At 52.0% G+C, this 20,021-nt stretch overlaps 5 protein-coding genes and 1 non-coding gene across 6 annotated transcripts; 2 read left to right on the top strand and 4 right to left on the bottom strand.

Moving 5' to 3' along the window:
• Positions 1 to 49: 49 nt before the first annotated feature.
• Positions 50 to 8,400, bottom strand: QC761_605040 (uncharacterized protein). Its single transcript, XM_062880953.1, has 3 exons — positions 2,738 to 8,400; positions 642 to 2,681; positions 50 to 570 (listed from the first exon to the last, which is right to left on the bottom strand). Exons 1-3 carry the CDS (start codon positions 2,870 to 2,872, stop codon positions 391 to 393), a joined length of 2,355 nt encoding a protein of 784 aa, XP_062729190.1. The 5' UTR covers positions 2,873 to 8,400; the 3' UTR covers positions 50 to 390.
• PRP43 (DEAH-box ATP-dependent RNA helicase prp43) lies at positions 3,483 to 6,724 on the top strand (the record flags this gene model as incomplete). The annotated part of the gene is made up of 2 exons (XM_062880952.1): positions 3,483 to 5,804; positions 5,902 to 6,724. The coding sequence occupies 2 exons, from the start codon at positions 3,483 to 3,485 to the stop codon at positions 6,016 to 6,018; spliced, it is 2,439 nt and encodes an 812-aa protein (XP_062729191.1). The 3' UTR covers positions 6,019 to 6,724.
• Positions 8,401 to 8,627: 227 nt separating the features above from the next.
• Positions 8,628 to 10,782, top strand: QC761_605020 (uncharacterized protein). The gene is made up of 2 exons (XM_062880951.1): positions 8,628 to 9,838; positions 9,899 to 10,782. The coding sequence occupies exons 1-2, from the start codon at positions 9,740 to 9,742 to the stop codon at positions 10,181 to 10,183; spliced, it is 384 nt and encodes a 127-aa protein (XP_062729189.1). The 5' UTR covers positions 8,628 to 9,739; the 3' UTR covers positions 10,184 to 10,782.
• Positions 10,783 to 15,425: 4,643 nt separating this feature from the next.
• QC761_0089640 (uncharacterized protein) lies at positions 15,426 to 15,964 on the bottom strand (the record flags this gene model as incomplete). The annotated part of the gene is made up of 2 exons (XM_062872950.1): positions 15,426 to 15,652; positions 15,734 to 15,964. 2 exons carry the CDS (start codon positions 15,962 to 15,964, stop codon positions 15,467 to 15,469), a joined length of 417 nt encoding a protein of 138 aa, XP_062729188.1. The 3' UTR covers positions 15,426 to 15,466.
• Positions 15,965 to 16,443: 479 nt separating this feature from the next.
• Positions 16,444 to 16,830, bottom strand: QC761_0089630 (uncharacterized protein; the record flags this gene model as incomplete). Its single annotated transcript, XM_062872949.1, is given in 3 exon segments — positions 16,444 to 16,601; positions 16,661 to 16,802; positions 16,813 to 16,830. 3 exon segments carry the CDS (start codon positions 16,828 to 16,830, stop codon positions 16,444 to 16,446), a joined length of 318 nt encoding a protein of 105 aa, XP_062729187.1.
• Positions 16,831 to 17,781: 951 nt separating this feature from the next.
• Positions 17,782 to 17,883, bottom strand: QC761_0089620. Its single transcript has one exon. It is a non-coding gene; the product is annotated as a tRNA-Asp (tRNA).
• Between the last annotated feature and the right edge of the window lie 2,138 nt (positions 17,884 to 20,021).

The raw sequence follows: 20,021 nt of genomic DNA, 5'->3' as shown, positions 1-20,021 counted from the left end.
CTCACATGGGCGGGGGGGGGGAGGTTAATACCAACGAGACGATGACGGCGCAAAACATTTCCACATTGCCGCCAGTGTTATCACGATAACTTGACTGGCCCAACAGAAGGGGAGGAGGACATTCTGCGGCGCAAAGAGCAAGTGGGAGAAGGGGATGAAGGGCGGCGAAAAAGAAAAAGAAAAAGGCGTTACATAAAATCTTCCATGATAGAGATAAAAAATGGTAAGAGGTTTCTTCGCTCTCTGTCGATACCTCTCTCTCTCTCTGCTGACACAATGGGGCCAAAACCAAAGAGTCAGATATCTCAAAGTAGCAATTCAAAACCGACTTTTTAAAACACCCTTTCTTTTCCCTAGCCTACCATATATCCGCTCTACCATCCAACATAACTACATCAAACAAGCAACCTTCTTACTACTATGCATCTCGCTCGCCCCCACCTTGATCCTCGTCTGCGGCCCAACCCAGGCGTACACCTCGATCAGCCACTCATACCAAACCTTTGTGTCGTCCGTCTGCCTCCACATGCTAACCTCCAACTCGGCGTCCTGAGGAAAGTACAGCGGTTTCTAATCGTGCGTCATGTCAGCAAAACCGTCCTCCCCCCACCTCCCATTCTCCTTTTGCGAATGTTACATACCTTGAGCGGAAAAAAGATGGGGAACCAACTAATCATATCCCTACTCTTCCTATCGATCTGATCAGGCAAGATGCTAATCTCCACCCTTTTCCCCTCTCCCCCCCCCTCCAACTGGCTCTCATAAAGCGTCGACTCAAAATACCCCGCCAACCCGTGAGTAACACCCCGCGTAGGGCAAACAAACGTCAAGTGACAGCGCCTGGCATTATGCTCGTTCGTCCCATTACTCCCATACATCGCCCCCCCGCCGGGAGTGACATACTTCCTCCCAAACCCATATTCAGCAGCAAACTCGTCCGCCCTGTTGACACCAACAGGATGAACAAACTCCCATGCCTGCTGAAACCTCGGGTGATTAGGGACCTTTTGCGCGTTGAAATCCAGCTGAAACAACCTAACAACATAAGGGATCTCAAACGCGTGCGGGTCTGACTCGCGGGAGGCGATGTCAGCAAACAGCCTCGGGGTGGAGATCGGGGAGAGGTGGGCGGTGTAGCTGTGAGGGATAGACATCCCGCTCGGTTGAAAGAGATGGTTCTGGATGCCATCCAGACATTCAGGCGACAGCTCATTGTCTCCAAACGAACCAAGGAGCTCCGTCACCAGTATGTCAACTTTGCACGGCGTAGACGACCCCCGGGGAACCGGCCCGCCCCAGCCGCGCATGTCTGTCTTGACGAGCGTCACCTGCCCGTCCCACTCCCGCTTGTTCTTGTTCAAGAGGTAGACAAACGCGTTCTGGTTCTTCTCCACGGCCCAGAGTTGGATCTTGGTGTTGGTTGCCTGTGCTGCGCGGAGGACACGAGTAACAAGAGGCCCACGGCCGGCGCCGGCGACAGCGCAGACGAGTTCTGGGTTGTAAGGCTCGCTCTCTGTCCCGAGGGCCGAGGGCTTCTTGAGGATCTTCCACTCGGCCATGGCTTCCTTGATGGCGGCTTCGTACTGGTCGTATTTGACCGGGTCGCCCTCGAAGACCTCGTAGGTGGCTGACTCGAGGTTGTCGGCGAGGGGCTGGAGGGGGGACTGGAGCCAGTCTTGGAAACTAGTCAAGGCTGGGGTTTCCATGGCCGTGTAGGGGGGTTGTTGGCGCTCGAGGTCCTTCATGTACGAGACGTACTCGTTCAGGCCCGACTTGGGCTTGCGTTCCTGGAGGGCTTTGCTTGCTTCGGCGAGGGAGGGGTACTCGATCGCTTTGATGGCACGGGCGGCGCCGAGGTCTTCGGCGTTGGGGCCGACGTCATTCAGGATGATCCAGGGGGCGTTCTTGAGACGCATGTAACGGTTGATGAGATCTTGGTGGTGCTTGGTGAGGGTTGGGCTGCCGGCTCGGTTGGACTGAAAGACGGACTGGCCGATGGTCAAGAAGTGCAATGGCTCCGAGAACCACCGCTCCTGGAGGTTCTTTTCCGGCACACGGCGAGGAATGCGGAGGGCGAGGAATAATCTGCTCGAGTACTCGCATACTGAGCGGATGGTGTGCCATGTGTCCCATGAAGTGAAGATGTCAATCTCTTTCTTGGGGTCAGCGTCCATACAGCTCCCGTCAAAGATATCCGAGAGCGTCTCGCACTTCTCCTCCAACAGGGGCTCGCGGTACATGGGCAGGTGAATGATCAGGTTAGCCCTTGTCACCTGAAGCAACGCCTCCTGAATCGCACGGGCAAACTGAGCAACACCACGGCCGCTCTCATCTTGCCTAGGCCCGGGGATCACGATGGTCCTGGCACCGCAGAAGTTGGCATAGGCGACCTCCATGTTGAGGACCTGGCGAGAGACGCCCGAGATGTACGGGTCTGTGGAGCAAAGGTCGATCCATGGGCTGGCATAGGTGATGAAGGAGCCGATGTGGTGGCTTGGGTACAGCGAGGTGTCCTCATCTGTCAGTGTAGGCACGATGGGTACTGGCAGAGACGGGTTCGTCCTTTGAGCCGGAGCCAGACGGTCGTTCCATTCTTGCCTCTCCTTGAGAAATTCCTTGTGCTGGTCGACAACCCTCCGGAAGAAATGCTGGTTGGTGATTGGGGCAGTGACAAAGTTGAACTAGACAGTCCGTGTTAGTGTTTGTTTACGCTCGGGAATCTGCAAGGGATCTTTACTCCACTGTTAAGAACCTGGTTGTACTGGTCGTCGTCGAGGACCTCGCACCGGTCCGAGTCGTGCTGGCCAATGTAGTAATGAGGACGGGACTCGTAGTCCTCCGAGGCCGGGTTGAGGGCTCCTGAATACGACATGTTGGGGTCGATTTATGAGCTTGGGTAGAGTGAGTGTAGCGATGTGATAGAGGGTGGTATATAAAAGCACATTCAGTTTGGCGGGGCTAACAACCACCGCGGGGTGATGGGACGGACGTCGAGTCGGACTTGGAGCAAAAGCAGGGGAAAACCCAAACTTGAATGATGATTCAAAGCTGCTCTATGATAGGTACAACGGGGCCCCAAAGTGAACTCGGGACTGTGCCACCACGTTTCTTCCCAATATGCCGATTGTCTAGGTGAGCCCGAACCCTGAGAGAAAATTTGGGTTGCTGTGCTTGGGTCAGGGCAGAAACAGTGTGGAACGCGGGGTGTGAGATCGGATAGAGTGATATATAAGCGACTTGATCTGTAGAGATGTTTGTTTTGACCTGTTCTGAGCTGCTGAGAGTAGAATGAGTAGACCTCTCCTCATCAAACCCACTTTGAAAACAATGTATAAAAACTTGTCATAAATTCGACAAGTTGGCACTTCAATGCTTCAACAGCTGTATAAGTCCCGATGAGATATATCGTATACTCTGTAAATGCTTATCGCCGGACTGGGGTCTTGATCGCCCCACTATCCAAAATTTTGGTGGAAACGCGGATGTGCTTGCCAAACAAAAAGTTGCGGCAGCCTTGTGGACGGTATCGACAGGGCAAGGCAAGCGCAAACAGTGAAATCACCACCATTCCATCTGTCTTGTGCCGAATCTCTCACCCTATTTCTGCACTCACTCCTCTCACCTTCGGAATGGCCGATCAAAAGGGCACGAAGCGATCGAGCGTGGAAAGCGACGCCCAGGACTCGAAGCGCATCAAGACCGACGACAAGCCCAACCCATATCTCGCCCACCTCAACATGGACGGCGCCAACGACTTCAAGTCGCCTCTCGACGAGATGGAGCGTCACAACACCACCGCCCTTCAGGCCGCGAAGGCTGAGGACTCGGACATCAACCCCTGGACCGGCAAGCCGCACTCGGAGAACTACTTCAAGATCCTCAAGACTCGTCGCGACCTGCCCGTCTCCAAGCAGCGCGAAGAGTTCCTCGAGCTCTACCACAAGACCCAGATTCTCGTCTTCGTCGGTGAGACTGGTTCCGGCAAAACCACACAGATCCCTCAGTATGTTCTTTACGACGAAATGCCACACCAGACCGGCAAGCTCATTGCTTGCACGCAGCCTCGTCGTGTCGCCGCCATGTCGGTCGCCCAGCGTGTCGCAAACGAACTCGATGTTGAACTTGGTCAGGAAGTCGGTTACAGCATCCGTTTCGAGAACAGGACCGGCCCCAAGACTCTCCTCAAGTACATGACGGATGGTCAGCTGCTGCGCGAGGCCATGCACGATCCCAACATGAACCGGTACAGCTGCATCATTCTCGATGAAGCTCACGAACGTACGCTCGCCACCGATATCCTGATGGCCCTCCTCAAGGAGATCGCCCACAGAAGAAGCGACCTGAAGATCATTGTCATGTCTGCCACACTCGATGCGCAAAAGTTCCAGTCCTACTTCAGCTTGCGGAAGGAGGACCCTCCCGCCCCTTTGCTCGCCGTTCCCGGTCGCACACACCCTGTCGAGATCTTTTACACCCCCGAACCCGAGCGAGATTACGTCGAGGCCGCCGTCAGGACAGTTCTTCAGATTCATGCGATTGAGCCCGAGGGTGACATCCTGCTCTTCCTAACGGGTGAAGAGGAGATTGAGGATGCCTGCCGCCGGATTAGTTTGGAGGTGGATGATATGGTCAGAGAATCAGACGCTGGTCCGCTTGCCATCTACCCTCTTTACGGTACTTTGCCACCACATCAACAACAAAAGATCTTCGACAAGGCTCCCGAGCCATTCCGGAAGGGGGGTCGTCCCGGCCGCAAGTGCATCGTGGCGACCAACATTGCCGAAACCTCGTTGACGATCGACGGTATCGTCTATGTTGTGGACCCTGGGTTCAGCAAGCAAAAGATCTACAACCCTCGCTCTCGTGTGGAATCGCTCTTGGTTTCTCCCATCTCCAAGGCCTCGGCCCAACAGAGAGCCGGTCGTGCCGGTCGTACCAGGCCGGGAAAGTGCTTCCGTCTCTACACCGAGAAGGCCTTTAAGAAAGAGCTTATTGAGCAGACTTATCCTGAAATTCTCCGGTCTAACCTCTCCAACACCATTCTTGAACTCAAGAAGCTTGGTGTCGAAGATTTGGTGCACTTTGACTTCATGGACCCACCAGCCCCTGAGACCATGATGCGCGCCCTCGAGGAACTCAACTACCTTGCCTGTCTCGATGATGACGGTGGTCTCACTAAGCTTGGGAGCTTGGCGTCTGAGTTCCCCTTGGATCCCGCTCTGGCCGTCATGCTCATCTCTTCTCCCGAGTTCTACTGCTCCAACGAGATCCTCTCCATCACCTCGTTGTTGTCGGTACCTCAAATATGGATCCGTCCCAACAACAACCGCAAGCGTGCCGACGAGATGAAGGCCCAGTTTGCCCACCCCGACGGCGACCACCTGACGCTTCTCAACGCCTACCACGCCTACAAGGGCGCCGAGCAAAACGGTGAGGACGTCAAGAAGTGGTGCCACGAGCACTTTTTGTCGTTCCGTCACCTGTCCTCTGCTGACAATGTCAGGGCTCAGCTCAAGCGCATCATGGAGACGCACGAGATTGAGCTCGTGTCGACGCCGTTCAACAACAAGGACTATTACACCAACATTCGGCGGGCGCTGCTGGCGGGGTTTTTTATGCAGGTCGCCATGAGGGAGAGCTCGAATAGCAAGATTTACAAGACGGTGAAGGACGACCAGATGGTGATGATTCATCCGAGCACGGTGGTGTCGAGCCCGTATGATTGGGTGGTGTACAATGAGTTTGTGCTCACGACGAAGCAGTATATCCGGACGGTGACGAATGTTAGGCCCGAGTGGCTTCTTGTAAGTTTTCTTTTCTTTTTTTTCTTTTTGTTTTTTGGGTGGGGGAGGGAAGTGGAAGAAGAGGATTGCTAACTTTTTGGGGGGGGGGTAAATATAGGAAATTGCGCCGGTTTATTATGATGTTGATACTTTTGAGAAGGGGGAGATCAAGTCTGCGCTGGTGAGGTTGACGGAGAAGGTGAAGAGGAGGCAGGCTATGAAGGGGGGGTATTGATTTGGTGTGTATGGGATGTGTTAATGTATCTGAGCATGTTGGGGGTTGGGGGTGGGGGGGGGGGGAAGGTAAAATAGACAATTTGATGATTTGGGACATGGTGCAATTTTTAGGCGTGTGTCGATGTGGGTAACTACCTAGTTGTGTTTACGGGGAAGCGTGAGATAGAGGGGCGAGTTTTTGCTTGCGGGTGGAAGATGAGGATTTCTGAACAGGAAGGGTTTACTTTCTTGCTGGATCGTGAGATACGTGATGTGTGCGATGGTTAGAGGGGGGAATGGTGTAGAGATTGTGAGACTTTGAGCAAGATTTGTAAGTTTGACGGGAGAGTAATGGTGGGGGGGGGAGGGGGTTGTCAACTGTGTGAGAGAAGAAGGCGGGTGTGAGTGTGGATGTGGGCTGGATGACGTCCAAGATTTATCATGGCTTTGTGGAGATGTCGAGGGAGAGGGATACTTTGTTAGGATAGTGGGTGTTATCGGAATGGTTGAATAAGGGGTAATTTGGGGGACGGACTAAGAGTTTTGGGTGACGTTTTTGTGAGATGACGCAGGAATGTGTGTGTATAAATGGTATTGGCTTGCGTAGTGATGGTGATGGTGGTGACAGGGAAGAGGGACAACAAAGAATGATTGATCAAGCTGTGAATATCACGCATGGAATCTTCTCCTTCCAGTCAAGAAAAGAAAAAAAAATTGATGCTGCTCAAATTCTTCTAGAATCTCTCTATTCTACAACACAAAATCCGCTCGTGATATGAAAGGTGTGGAAGACAACCCCCCGACAAGCAGGGGTATCATTTCCCCCAACCATTGTCATCCCTCTCTTTACGATAGATAGCAGCTTTGCTCGCCGGTTTCATGGGTCCAAAAGGCATATTAAAGCAGTGAAACGTCAAAACCCATCACCTCTACACCTTCGGTCCAATCAGTAGATAGGGAAGGAAAGCACATGCGGCTTGCCGAGGTATGGACGGCCGGCGGCCGGTCCGGGACATGGGCATTTTGTGCTCTGTTCCCCGAGACCTGACTGAGAAAGATGGCGTTTTGGTGGCTTGCTATGCAAATGCCGTGCTACCATGTCAATACAATGCTGCCGAGGCGGTCCAATCAGCTTTGGGTATATGCGAGCTGACAGTGGTGGGTATGTATGAGTTGGAACCCGGTGAATGGGGCCATGATGTGGAGGATCCCAAGCGTCTGGCCCTCTGTGGATTTTCCTTGTGTTGGGTTGTCTATCCCCGAGATATGTTCAGTTGGTGTTTGATGTCTCTCTCCTTCTCGGTGGGTTGACCTCCGCTGATACTGAGGTTGCAGTCAACTAGAGGTGATCAATGCAAAGCTACACTCGTCATGCTCATGGTCAACCATCCTCGAGGATGGTAACAAGCAACATGAACCTCCATCCCTACCTATATTATAACGCGGCTCCAACACCCGGCGCCCGCCTGTGACACACCGCACGGGATGGCCCGTCGAGTGTAGTAGTATTTGTGTGATATGTTCTGCTAGGCTGGCGCCATGTGTCGTCGCAGCTGCCGTGGGGAAGCCGGAAAGGCATGATAGGTGCCGAATTTCTTGGTTTGTGTCGTATTCTCGAAGAATAACACTATTTCTGAGGCTCATGACGCTGCTGCGGTGTAAAGGAGGTGTCAAGTATGCCTGAAGGAAGGGAGATTGACCAAGGGGTGATCCCACGTAGCTGTATTATCGTGGGTGTTACGACAGGCGGGTAAGTGATATGCTGATACCCGCCTGGATACTCCGTGTCTCTAGAGATGGCGCTTCGAAGAGTGGGTATATTTGAGTCACATATTGTGGTCTGTGAGAGGTTTCTGCTGTGAAATCTTTTCTGGACCTGTGAGTGAGCGAGACTGTCGTTGTACCATAATCATATCATGGTCAAGAGCAGCGCAAATCTCATGATATAAGCGGTGAAAAGCAAAGGCAAATCGATGGTACTGGTCAAGTCCGGTTATAGCACCCGGACAGTGGGTTCCATCGAGGCCGCAAGGATTGAAGACCCGTGATAACCAAACGCGGCATAGGCCGGGGAAGAGTCGCAACTGAGGTGAATTGAGGGTTTCTGTTCTCGAAGTGATAGCTGAGAAGTCACAAAGTCAAGAATAGAGAGGAATCTCATGCAAGGCCCATGTGAAGATGCACGGAGTACCCGCTTCCAACGCTACCTCACGGTCTGACGGGAGAGGAAACAAGGCTGGATGCATGTTTGCAGGAAAAGTGACGACCCTGTTTGTGTTGGAGAACTTGTTGCTTCGTCGATCGACATATTGGGAAAGAATCGCCCTCTTGATGGCCTAGAGCGTCTGGCTGCATGGCATCATGGCCGAACTTAGATTCTGTGGGCGTCCTGAAATCTGCGTAATACTTCGGGGAAAACTTGGGGTTTGTAGCATTATGGCACAAGGTATCTGTTCGAGGCAGCGAGCACTGAAGACAGTGAGAACACTGTGTTAGCCCCACTGACCCGCGAGCCGCTAGCCTGCAGTAGATCCCCACTGACAGACCGGGACTGGCCCTGTTGCTTGTTTCTGACACCATTTCCCAACAAGCAGCGATCGCTGGCGGGCAGAACCCACATTCACATTGCTTCTTTTCTTCTGCCGACGGGAGAAGCTTCTTTTTTCAGCCGCAATAGTCGAAGAGATACGGATCTCGAAAAAAAAAAAGACTGACAATGGCATGTCAAGACCAATTTGCGTCACCTTCTTGGCTCCCGCCTCGACCCACCCGGCCCGTCTGACACAACACCACACAACACAACGCAAGGAGAAAAGGGACCTCACTGCTCGGGTAGCACAAGGAGACGGGAACGACAAGTCAGTGCTGCTAGTGGGGGTACACTGAAGAAGCACCTCTGCCCGCCAACACTCCCTATTCGTCGCCCACAAGGCAGGACGTTGAGACGGGGCCCGATGCAGCTCCGGAGCAGCACCCTCAACACCCCCGGCCTTTTCCCAAATTTATCTCGCTCGCTCGTATCGTGCCATGAGCCCATAGCGCAACGACAGAGATGCTTCCCCGTAATTCCAGTTTCCAAAACATCCAGACTCGGCCTTGGCGTCGCTAGCGGGCCTGATACTATCGTTTACAAGGCACGGAGAATGGCGCCGGGTGGTGTCTCCGAACCCCTCAATCAACAAAATGGCGTGTCTGGAACCTTGATGAACCATGGACGCACATGGCAGTCATTGTAAAAAGACGTATGTCAGGTGGTATTCATCAAACATTGAAGAAGGCGCCACATGGAAGTCGAACCCGGGTGAACCAAACCAACCCCCGGCCCCCCCCCCCCTGGTCAATCCCGCCTCGGCTTTCCAACCGCCGGCACCTCTCCGATCACTTGGCCTGCTGGTCGACTTTGTCGTACCATGCGCCCTGTTCACGTCAGAGGTTGACAAAAGCGCGTCGAGATGGTTCAATCCAACATATAAATCTACCGTGAACCTTGAGGGCCATGTTTTCTTTTTTCTCTCTATTCATCCACATGATTGCAGGTCTGCAGACGACCCCGGAGACCTAAAACAAGCCACGGCATCTCCTTCCTCAGCTACACACCCCAGAAAGCACCTCGAGCTTTCTACTTATAAAGTCGCTTGGCTGTCAGCGGACAGTCCACATCTTATTATTGCACCTTAGATCTCCCTTCGTGGATCAAAATCAGCAGCACCCACACCTTACGCATCAAACTCACCTTCACCATGTCTGGCGGATTCAACAAGTACCGATGCAAGTACTTCTTGAGCTACAACTGCCCCAATTGGGTGTTTATGAACGGCCACGCTTGCGGCCCTTGTCTTGTGAGTTTGATAGTTGTCCTTGGTGGTTCTTACATGTGACTAACCATGTTTCGTCTACAGGCCGAGGGCCGTGAAGCAATGGAGCCTGCGGAGTCCACCGGGGCTCTTGCAACCTGGCGACAGCCCACCGAGGTCTGCGTCCCCAAAGCATTCCAGGGAACGCTCCAATACATCATCATGGAGGCTGTTCCGAATGCCACCGCTGGATCGTACTGGACCTGGCGGCAAAAGGTCTTGGACCCCCGGACTCAAATGAGCCAAATCAACATCAACCAAATTACGACAAGCGACACCCCGCGGCCTGTCATGACCACGACGGGCATTCCTATGCAGGTGCGATATTAAGGGGGTGCAACGACGACGACTTACCCAGCCTGATTTCGGTCAATGGCCAATGGGGCATTTGGATGGCATGTTGGGATTTTGGAATCTCAGAGTGTGAACTTTCTTTGGTTTGACGTGTGGTGGATGCCAACGAGCACGACTGGAAACGCAAGCAACAATGCTTTTGAACCCCCTGGATGTATGAAAGAGAGAGCTCCATGGATTGGGTACACAGAACCAACAATGGAGCGATGAACGCGATTTTCTTTGTTCTTTGTTTCTTTTCCCGAGCAACAAAAGATTGATACCACTGGGGTTTTCCATCTGATGTGGAGGGTGTGAATCTGCAGTTCTGGTCGACATGGGAGTCTACGGTTACATGGGTGGCACGGAATGGCGTTGCTTCCTGCGTGATTGCGGCGCAGAACTGGTCTTGGTCGAACTACTGTCATTTTCGGGCTCAATTGAGCAATAGCAAAAAGCAAACTATAGCCAGCAGAATGAATTCAGAGCGATTCCCAGTCTGCCTAGCCTGCATCGCAGGAAGAGGAGCCTATCTCCGTCAACTGCACATATGCACCACCTGGCGTGTCGCCAGAGATAAGCCTTGATCACCACCCATCGCCGACCAAGCAGGGTCAGCCCGGTCTCGTCTTGTTGTTCTCGCGCCATGCACGCATTTCATCCCGTTCATCTTTTCTCTTCGGTTGCGAACACTCTGCGATGCTCCAGTTTGCGAATCGAAACCAGCCGTTCCTGTCACACAGCTTCTACTCTGCAGCAATGCATCGTTCAACCCCTCCTTTGAGACCAGTCTGGACTTGGATGGCGGTTGTCCGGGCAAGCAACACGATGGTGTATGGTGTTGGGGGCGGGATGGGCTCTTTATGCTCGCTTCTCATACATATAACGACATGACAGAACGGCCTGCTTGGTGTCGACATCACATGGTGGGAGCAGCTATGTCTGCCATGCTGCTTGCCAAGTCCCGCTTCCAATGAGATGGGGAGCGGGCAACCTGGTTGTATGTATTACGTCTGCCATGTATGCATAGGCGACCAGTTCGCCTATTTGAGCAGGGTCGAGCCAGAACTGAACTGCCGTTGTAAGGGCAGTGTTGCTGCTTCACACCACTACCTATCTAGATACATACCACACCACCCTATGGCCCGTCTCTTGACGGCCATCCACCCCACCACCTATGATCTGAAGCGTTGCCTACCCCTGTCTGTTTCTTTTTGCCTTCTGACATCGACACGGCCAGGGCCAGCTTCCGAGAACGCCGCATATTTGATGTGCGATGGGATGTCTTTCTGAGAAGTAACGCGCCATTCGGGGAGGGGTATTGGTACGCGCAAGTTTCATGAGTACCGATGTGGATATCTTGCTGGTCCTTGACATCCTAGTTTGGGGTTCAAGTTTGAACCGTCCGCTCATCAACCAAAGCCGGGCGGATATCTCGACAATACAATTCACGACGTCTTTAAATCCGCTCCTATCAGATCACCCATCCCAACTGATTATCAGAACCCATACACAGTACATGCCAACCCCGTCGGTCCGAACTCCCACATCCAAAGTTCCCCCCTCCCATCACCACCTCACCACCAAGCAAGGTTCGGCAAGGCCCGGCCCTGGACAACTGCTCACGAACTACCTGTCCCCACACACTCCACTGACTCCGCACGCACGCCGTTTGAACTAGTGGCCCTAGGTTAGCGCAACGGTTTGGCGAACAGGGGGGTGGTTTTGGCGGGGGAACACTTTCAATTTTTCCTCTTTTTTCTCTTTCAACTCTTCTAATGGAAGTGGAAGTCACCGAAAAGACCAGATGATTCAGGTGAGAAAGGCCATAACGGGATCTACGGGAGATGTTAGGTATCTGTTAACATCGGGATTTTCACATCAGCCAATGAAGCACCGAGGGACAAACCTCTAGATGAGACTATATCATGGACAGGTTATAACATTATTTCCTTTCCAATTTCTCAAAAGGGTGGGGAACTGACGGAACTACAGTGTGCCATTTTTCGTAGCGGGCTGTGGTTGGGAAACAGGACTGTTATCTAACCCCAACCCGAACCCGAGTCAGACATTGACCACTACGGTCCAGCACCTGACGTTTTGAAGGCAGGGTACTACCAACACCACGTGGCGTGGGAGTAGCATGGCAATGGGCGAGGTGGTGTTGTTCCCTTCTTCCAGGCTGACATTGTTTTGTTTCGAAATGGTAAGTTAGAGAGGGTTTGTGCGTTTCGCTTTGACCTGCCTCTTGCATGTTGAACCCTGGGACTGACAACCGTGAAAAGCTCTCGTGGTCTGTCCTGCCAAAACTCTTCCACTGAGCCGGAGGATTTGTTCTGGAATATGAGAGTGGTAAGGGAGTAAGAAGCTTGACTTTGAGGGAACGTGAACCGGAGACTTGTCCGTGCGCTTGGGCCTTTTTTGTTGTTGTTGTTACAGGCAGGCAGGGTTGGTGTAAGCGGTATAGTGCTTGTGAGACGGACCAGCTAACTATCGGAGAGCACACTTTTAACAAATCCGGGGCACTGGGATGCTGAGTGAATAGATGTCGTGATTTAGAAGGTGGGGTTGGGGAGGGGGGGGAGGGGCGCATCAGATGGAGCAATGTCTAAAGTTCATAGACAAGCGGTCACAATCTGCAAGTAGGGATGGTTTCTGCAGACAGCACAGTGCGGTCGAAAGGGGGCCAGGGGGGGCGGAGGGTGTAAACAAACCGGCAAGTAAACAGTCCAGCAGCTGAGAATGAACTGTAATAATCACGGATTAAACATCGGCAGGGCTGGAGGCTTCGCTTCCAAATTCTTGAAGGACCTTGGTTGCATAGGTAAGAAACATAACAGACGGCAGATTAATCTATCCAATTGTTAAAAAACAAGGGATAGAAAAGGGAAGATCGAAATGCTTTCGATGTCCTCTCCAAACCACCCAGTATGTAACTACCTAGGTGCTTGCCGACCTAGATGTTCAGTCTCAGCTTATTATGCTTGAAAATCTAAAAACACCCCAGCACCTTCTCACCACCATCCCAACTTTATCTCAACAACAACCCAGCTTTATCTCATTACTACTTAGTTCTACAGTGAAGTCGAATGGCGGATTAAGAGGGCAGGATAGAATGATGGGATAGAACGGCGGAGTAGGATGGCGATGGCGCTGTTCAGATGGCGGAAGATTGATATCTGACGATGGTGCTGCTGATATCCATGTCAAAATAGCTGAGAATGGTCGCCCACGATTCCTATCAATAGTCAAATGGCGGAAAATATCAGATAAATCGCGACAAAGAGATCACATCATATAGAAGGTAGAGGAGACAGACTGGACCTCGTCCAACATCTGCAAGTATGCAGCCACATTCTCTCGTTCACCAACAAGTACTCTACCTCCGTATATAGATACTCCCGTCACATTTCAAGGTGTCGAACACTATGAGCCTCCCGCTATCCGGTCCCATCTCGTGCCAATGACACCACAAACTAGTTGGTTACTACTGGCGTCACCACCCAGCCTACTGGTCATTCAAGAGACGCCGGGGGGGCATAATCCGGTAGCCGGGGTTATTTGCTGTCCTTATGTGTTGTACGCCCGCAGAGATGTGTAAAAGTTGATGATATTTCTAGATACTCTGACAAACAGCTCCAGAGAGCAAAAACCTTTTCTCATCGTTACCAATATGTGGGCCTCAGGGCCGAAGCCCTGGGAGCAACCTGACTGACCAATCCTGCGGGAGCAATACCTCCCAGAGACCTACAGTCTGGTCCGTCCAGGCGACTGCCCGTCCAGTTCCACCGAATCACTGCGGGCCGAAACAAGGGGCTTGCCCGTGACGTTGTGATTACCTTCGGGGCTGGGGGCCTTACCATATGCAACCCGGTAGCCAACGTTATCGGCTGCCTCTAGCTAGCCCTCCTCGGATACGCCACGCGTGTCCTCGACCTACTTACTGGCGTGGGGTGTGGTGTGATACTATAGTAAGGGCGGGCGCTTGTGTACCGGTTGTTGCTACGGCTGCTAATACCCGTGGTATTCGTACCGCTGGCTCCGTAGCCACGGTGGGGGTAAGGCTGGCTGCGGCGTGAGCTGCGACCACTGTCACGAGACTGGCCATAGCCACGAGAGCCATCACCGCGAGTCTTAACATAAGTCTAGACTATAACTTCAGCCAGGCTATAATTTGACGCTAATTGTCTTGACTCACCTAAATAGCTGGCTAATACTGGCGCCATGAGCAAGTCTCTTGACCTAATCATGGAGAGCGAGCGCGTCTGTGAAACCACGGAACCGGATCAACTTCAGCGCCACGACACATTCTACAAGAAGAATATTAGGAACGACTCCACCGCTTGCTTCACACCGTCCCAAGGACAAGAAGCGGCCCGTCACCAAGAGAGGGACGCGATTCACAAAGCCCAGGCCTTTGCCCGTCCTCAGAGAGGTTCCCGAGTTCGCTTCCCCCTCAAGGTTAAAACTAGAGGGTATGAAAGTGTGTACCGATATTTTAAGCTTGGCTCACCTTTGAAACAGACAAGCTTGGCCAGGCCCCTAGATATATCTATTCACTCAAGAACGAAAATTCACCTCCTCTCAACTTGGAACTCAATACTTTCCGCATAAATGCCCAGTTAGCTATCATCCCAAGGGTCTCAGTCTAACACACCAGTTCTCGGTGATGACACCATTCAAACCGCAACTTCGACTTACAGACTTTGTGATCTCCTTGCCTAGAACTGGAGGTTGATAGTATTCCTTGTAAAATGCCTTTAGTTGTGATTTATTATAATTTATCTCCGTTAGGATCTAGAGTTTACCTTGTGAAAAGCAATAAGATTTAACAATTAGCTATTATACTAAACGTCTTATCTTTCTCATGGAGAGATATTCTTATAAAAAGGAAATAGATCTTTAAACTTCTGAGCCTACTAGGAAGTTTTCCCCATGTTGGTTTACCTAGCCAGAACTACTTGGGAAAATTTAGGAAACTGTTGGAGGGAGAATGCAGGAAGGAGGGCTATTCAAGATCTTTTGGCGTTGTTGGACGAAACAACCGATCCAGGGAAGGAAGACTTTTAATCAGCTCTTGAATCACGTAGACGCTTAGATAGGTACCGCCGAGTTCTTCGCAAAGGCTTTTGCTGCGTGAAATCCTGTGATGTGTGAGAGATGTAGCTACGTATGGTAAGTTCAAATGAGGGAGACATACTATTCCACAAGTCCACACCCATAAAGCTACGTATAACTACCCCCCCTCCCCCTTCCAACCCAAATGTTTCCCTGAGCCACTCATATCACAAACCATTCCCGTAGTTTACCCCAAACCCTCCACACAACCCTCCTCTCTCGCAAAATATCACAAATATCAGCAACGGGCACCACCACCGGCTTCCTTTGCCTCCCAATCTGAGTATGTTGCTCGAAAGCATACGCCAGCTCAATCAACTTCTCCTCGGTGAACGGCTTCCCAATGAACTCAACCCAAAACTTAAAAAAAAAAAAAAAAAGTGGTGGAGGTCCGTACAGTGGCGGATCACACGGGGAGGAATTACTCACGGTATGCCAGGCGCTTGCTCCACCAAATCTCCCCTTTGTATTCCTCTCCACCTCTGTCCCCTCGGGTAAAAACCCCAGCGGCACACAAACAACCGGGTACCCAACAAGGCCGGGTACATCCGAGGAGCATACTGATGGGAATACAATCGCGTCGGCCTTGTGGGTGTCAATGACAGCATCAATCCCCCTTGTCCCGCCGAGGTCTCTCATTCTCTCGATTTCTTTGGCCATCTCGGGCGACCCGAAGTCAGCAGACTTGACCACCTGCTCCCAGTAAGCAACGCCGCGAGCGGGGTATTATTCTTTGGGGAGAGTCTTGGTGCAGTTGATGAGATCCTCCACAGTCTGAATACCATACAGGTGAACCGCCAGACTTCGAAAACACCTCTCGATATCAAACCGATACTCCGACGGCCCGAATTGGCCCTGTGGCGCATCAGCAGCGTTGATTTCCTCATAAGAGGAGTAATTCGCATCATCAATAATCCTCGCCCCAAGTCCTCTGACAACATCCAAAACCCCATCAAACTGCTCCATCACCGGAGCGAGATCCATCTTCGCCACGAACGGGTCATCCCCATTGTTGCGCGGAACAGCAAGACGGCTGTTGACCAACCCACCAAGCTTCAAGCGACTTTGTATAGTCCGGCACAATCGAAAACGGAATCCGTAAACTGTCAGGGTCTTCTGAAGTCGGTCCTGCCATGAAATTAAAGCATAATCGCAGCATCTTGAACAGTGCGGGTCATGGGGCCAACAGGGCCGCGGAATCTTGTGACAATCACATTGTCCCGAGGAACAAGCCCCGAAGTCGTCTTGATGCTCACAAGATTGCCCCGCATAGCGGGCAGGTGATGCTCCCCATTGTCTTCACAACCGTCCGTCAGTCAGCTTCATCCACCCGGGTAAAGCATAATACAAATATACCTACCTCAACCTCCACCGCCCTAGCCGCCAACCCAAGCGCAACAGCAACACCACTCCCACTACTACTTCCGCAAGGATCCTGTTCGCGATAGTAAACACCACAAGTCTGCCCCCCGACAGCACTCCAGCCGTTCGAGGCCGTCTGGCCGGACGAACGTGAGCTGCCCCATTTAGGTCAGTCTGTCGTCCCTAAAATGACAGCATCAGCAGCTCGCAAACGAGCAACGGCAGAAGCCTCATTTCTTGTCCGAGAGCCAAGCAGGCAGTACGACCCTGCAGAGCTGTTCAACCCATCAATACTAACCGACCCCTTGACCAAAATCGGAATCCCATGCATCTTTGACCTCACCCCCGTCCCTCGCCTTTCGCTGTCCCGCTTGCGTGCATCTTCTAGAGCGAAGGGACTGACTTCCAAGAACGAGCGAGTCGACAGGTTGATTTCAGCAATCCGGGCGAGGTAAGTCTTGGCGAGGTCTTCTGACGTGGTCGTCCCGTTGGTCAAAAGGTCCTGTAGGGTGTCGATGGAGAGGTCCCGGGTGGATGGGAGGGCTAGAAATTCGAGGTTAGCATCGCAGATTCGTTTCCATGGCCATATACCGCAATCGCTCTCCTGTGCCATGAACCACGACACCCCCCGCCACAAGACAGGCAACGACAACTGTGTGAGTGATATTGAGCTGCCCCCACATTGCAGCGTCGTGGTGATTGTTGTTTGCAGGAGAGTCGTGGCAGATTGAATAGTTTGTTTCAGAAACGGAAAGGGAAGAAGAGAGGAGTTGAGGTCTGGAAGAGATCGTGGACAAAGATCAGCTGGGGCCACGCGAGTGAGCCTTGAATCAGAAGATAAGTCATAGGCATACTACAGATGGAAGTACGTTTCCATCTCTGTGAGTAGGAGAGAGAACCTGTCAATAGCGGTTGTTAAGTATGACCTTTGAAATACGCAGGGCTTCATCGAGGCATCTAGCATGTCACAGAAGCAACAAGAAGCCAGTCTGGGTGGGGTGCGGCACCCTACAGAAGAAGCCAGACGGGTCTACATCCCCCTTGTTTTTAGTACCAAAAGAGAACAAGCACATTCAGCTTGAAAAAAAAAGCTGGAAAATAAAAAACGCGTGGTACTCTCCCGCCGGGAATTGAACCCGGGTCTCGAGCGTTGTTATTCCGACTGGTGGAGTCGAGGAATTGACAAGCTCACATACTGACCACTATACTACGGAAGATTTTATGAGTGTGAACACCCATCGTAGCTTGCTTCCCTGGACAGGATGTACGTTAATAATGCCTGTGAAACTGCAACCAGGCACGGCGGCAACGACCATGAAAGATGCATATGCTGCATCCTTATGACAACCTCCAATAATTCGAGGAGTAGATGTTGAAGGGGGTCCGAGCGACGGAAGCCCAAGGTAGTGTGCAATGTCAACAGAGAAATGATACCAAGCCCTCCTCCTGTGTCTCGAAAGAGGTCTCGAGAGTACTATGCACCCTCAAAGAGAACAACCCCTAAAGATTCTTGCCTCATCATGCAACACAACCTTACCCGGGGAGGTACATAGCTTTTGACCTCTCTTCCGTATGGTGGCTGCCTTCCTACTCCTGTCTCCTCCAGCCTCCTTCTCTCCCTCCCTACAGCCTCGTCAGAGACCAAAGTGGAAAGCCCGGACCGTATCTCCTGACGGACTTTACAACATTTCCCACAAGACCACGCCGCAAATGCACCTGCTCAGGCAACCAAGAGAGAGCAATTAGAAAGTAGAGAGGTGATGATGTATAGGGCTGAGGTGCATATGCCTTTGCATATCAGGCTGCCAAATTCTTTGTAAGACCTGCACTTAACAATGACTGTGGCACGGCAGCTTTTGGCCCCCAGAAAACCATGCCGAGACCATTCTCGGACCCCAAATGCTCGGATTACGTCTGATCCAATCTGGTAAAAAGAAACACCATCGTGATATTGCTATAGACTCCTGTCTTCTCTGCTCCAAACTTGTTTCATGTGTCAAGTCTTATTTCTCTCGCTTCCGCTTGCAGATGGACTGCCGCGCTGACTTGCATCTAGGCTGATGCATAAAACGTGTAGACAACAACACCCTAATGTAGAAGGTCCCCAACCATGGCATGTGCTGTTTTCGGACTTGAGAGGGAGGGTTCGTTAGTTCATCTGATCCAAGCTGCCCTGTAGGGTAGAGACAACCCATGTGGCGTCAGTCGGAAACAAACCAGACGTTTACTCATCGTCATCTTACCCGTCCCTCCCGTCTCACCCGCAGCCTTATCTCTTTAGAATTTGAGCTAACTTTGTGTAACTCTGCGCTTATGGCGCTTACTTGGAACCACACAAACCGGTGAGGTCTTTGTGTGGTGTGTCATGACCAGGCGACAGGGGTCCAAAGTTCCTTCGATGGCGTGTGCAGACGTGGTGTCTGAGCTTGAAAGGGTGTGGTCATTCAGCCGCGACAGGCGCCAGGCGATGAACATTGTGAGGGTGGCCATGTGGCAAAATGGGAAATTCGGAGCCCGCGGAGCTTCTGCAGAAAACTACCGTCATGTGTGACCATGGGGTATTGACATGGTTCGTTGATAGCCGCCCCATACAACCTCACACACACCACAACCACCGGATTTTGTTTCGGTGTGTTGGGGCTCGGTCCCGTGTTTGCTGCCTCCGGCACCAATTATGCTTCCAATGAGGAAAAAGCTTCTGAAGAAGGATCTCTGGTCTATGTTCCCCCATTGTTGTTGGCCAGCTGTTTTCTGCCGGGGGATAATGAGATGATGCTCCCCCATACCGACGCACAACGTTTGTGGGGTATCACCCTACCACACCCCAAGGGCAACGGTACCCTTTTCCGGCAGTGTTTACCACGAACCCTGCAGATGCTGGAGTGTCCCAGAGGCGTGAAAGTATGCGCTTTTGAACCATACGCGTAGACTGTGTTGTAATTTGTAGTGTGTGGCTTGTCGGTTTCAGTTGAGCCTTGCAGATGTTACATGTGATGGGGGGTAGCCCAAGTCGACAAAGGAGGGCTGCCATGCCAATATCAGTATGGTGTTTGGTGCGTTGGGCTTGGTAATGGGCAGGACGGATGGTGGTCGTAACGATGAGGCGAGCAGATATATACCCCTGAGTCTGCCGGTTGCATTTGTTGATGCTGGTAAGTCCTGCTATCAGTCAGTCCCAACATCTTGACTTCACCACCACCAGAGAACTTGTCAAACATCCAGCCTTTCCCCCAAAATGCCCGAGAGTTGCCAGTAGGTCTTCGTTCTTGATACATCGCCCCGACTGATCTGTACTAAATGCTGACCAACACCAGCTCCAGTTGCTCCCACCATGAGGGGGCCAAAGCCCGGGATC

The sequence above is a fragment of the Podospora bellae-mahoneyi genome, chromosome 6 (genome assembly GCF_035222275.1).
Source record: "Podospora bellae-mahoneyi strain CBS 112042 chromosome 6, whole genome shotgun sequence".
In the NCBI taxonomy this organism is placed as follows: Eukaryota; Fungi; Ascomycota; class Sordariomycetes; order Sordariales; family Podosporaceae; genus Podospora; species Podospora bellae-mahoneyi.
This window is presented reverse-complemented; position numbering and strand designations above follow the sequence as displayed.

What these genes read in the sequence shown, in the direction of transcription:
- QC761_605040 (XM_062880953.1), bottom strand. Translation starts at nt 2,872, where the DNA reads ATGTCGTATTCAGGAGCCCTCAACCCGGCCTCGGAGGACTACGAGTCC. An exon ending in ACCAGGTTCTTAACAGTGGA is followed by an intron (nt 2,682 to 2,737) that starts GTAAAGATCCCT and finishes CGGACTGTCTAG; the next exon opens with TTCAACTTTGTCACTGCCCC. An exon ending in CCATCTTTTTTCCGCTCAAG is followed by an intron (nt 571 to 641) that starts GTATGTAACATT and finishes ACGCACGATTAG; the next exon opens with AAACCGCTGTACTTTCCTCA.
- QC761_605020 (XM_062880951.1), top strand. Translation starts at nt 9,740, where the DNA reads ATGTCTGGCGGATTCAACAAGTACCGATGCAAGTACTTCTTGAGCTAC. An exon ending in ACGCTTGCGGCCCTTGTCTT is followed by an intron (nt 9,839 to 9,898) that starts GTGAGTTTGATA and finishes TTTCGTCTACAG; the next exon opens with GCCGAGGGCCGTGAAGCAAT.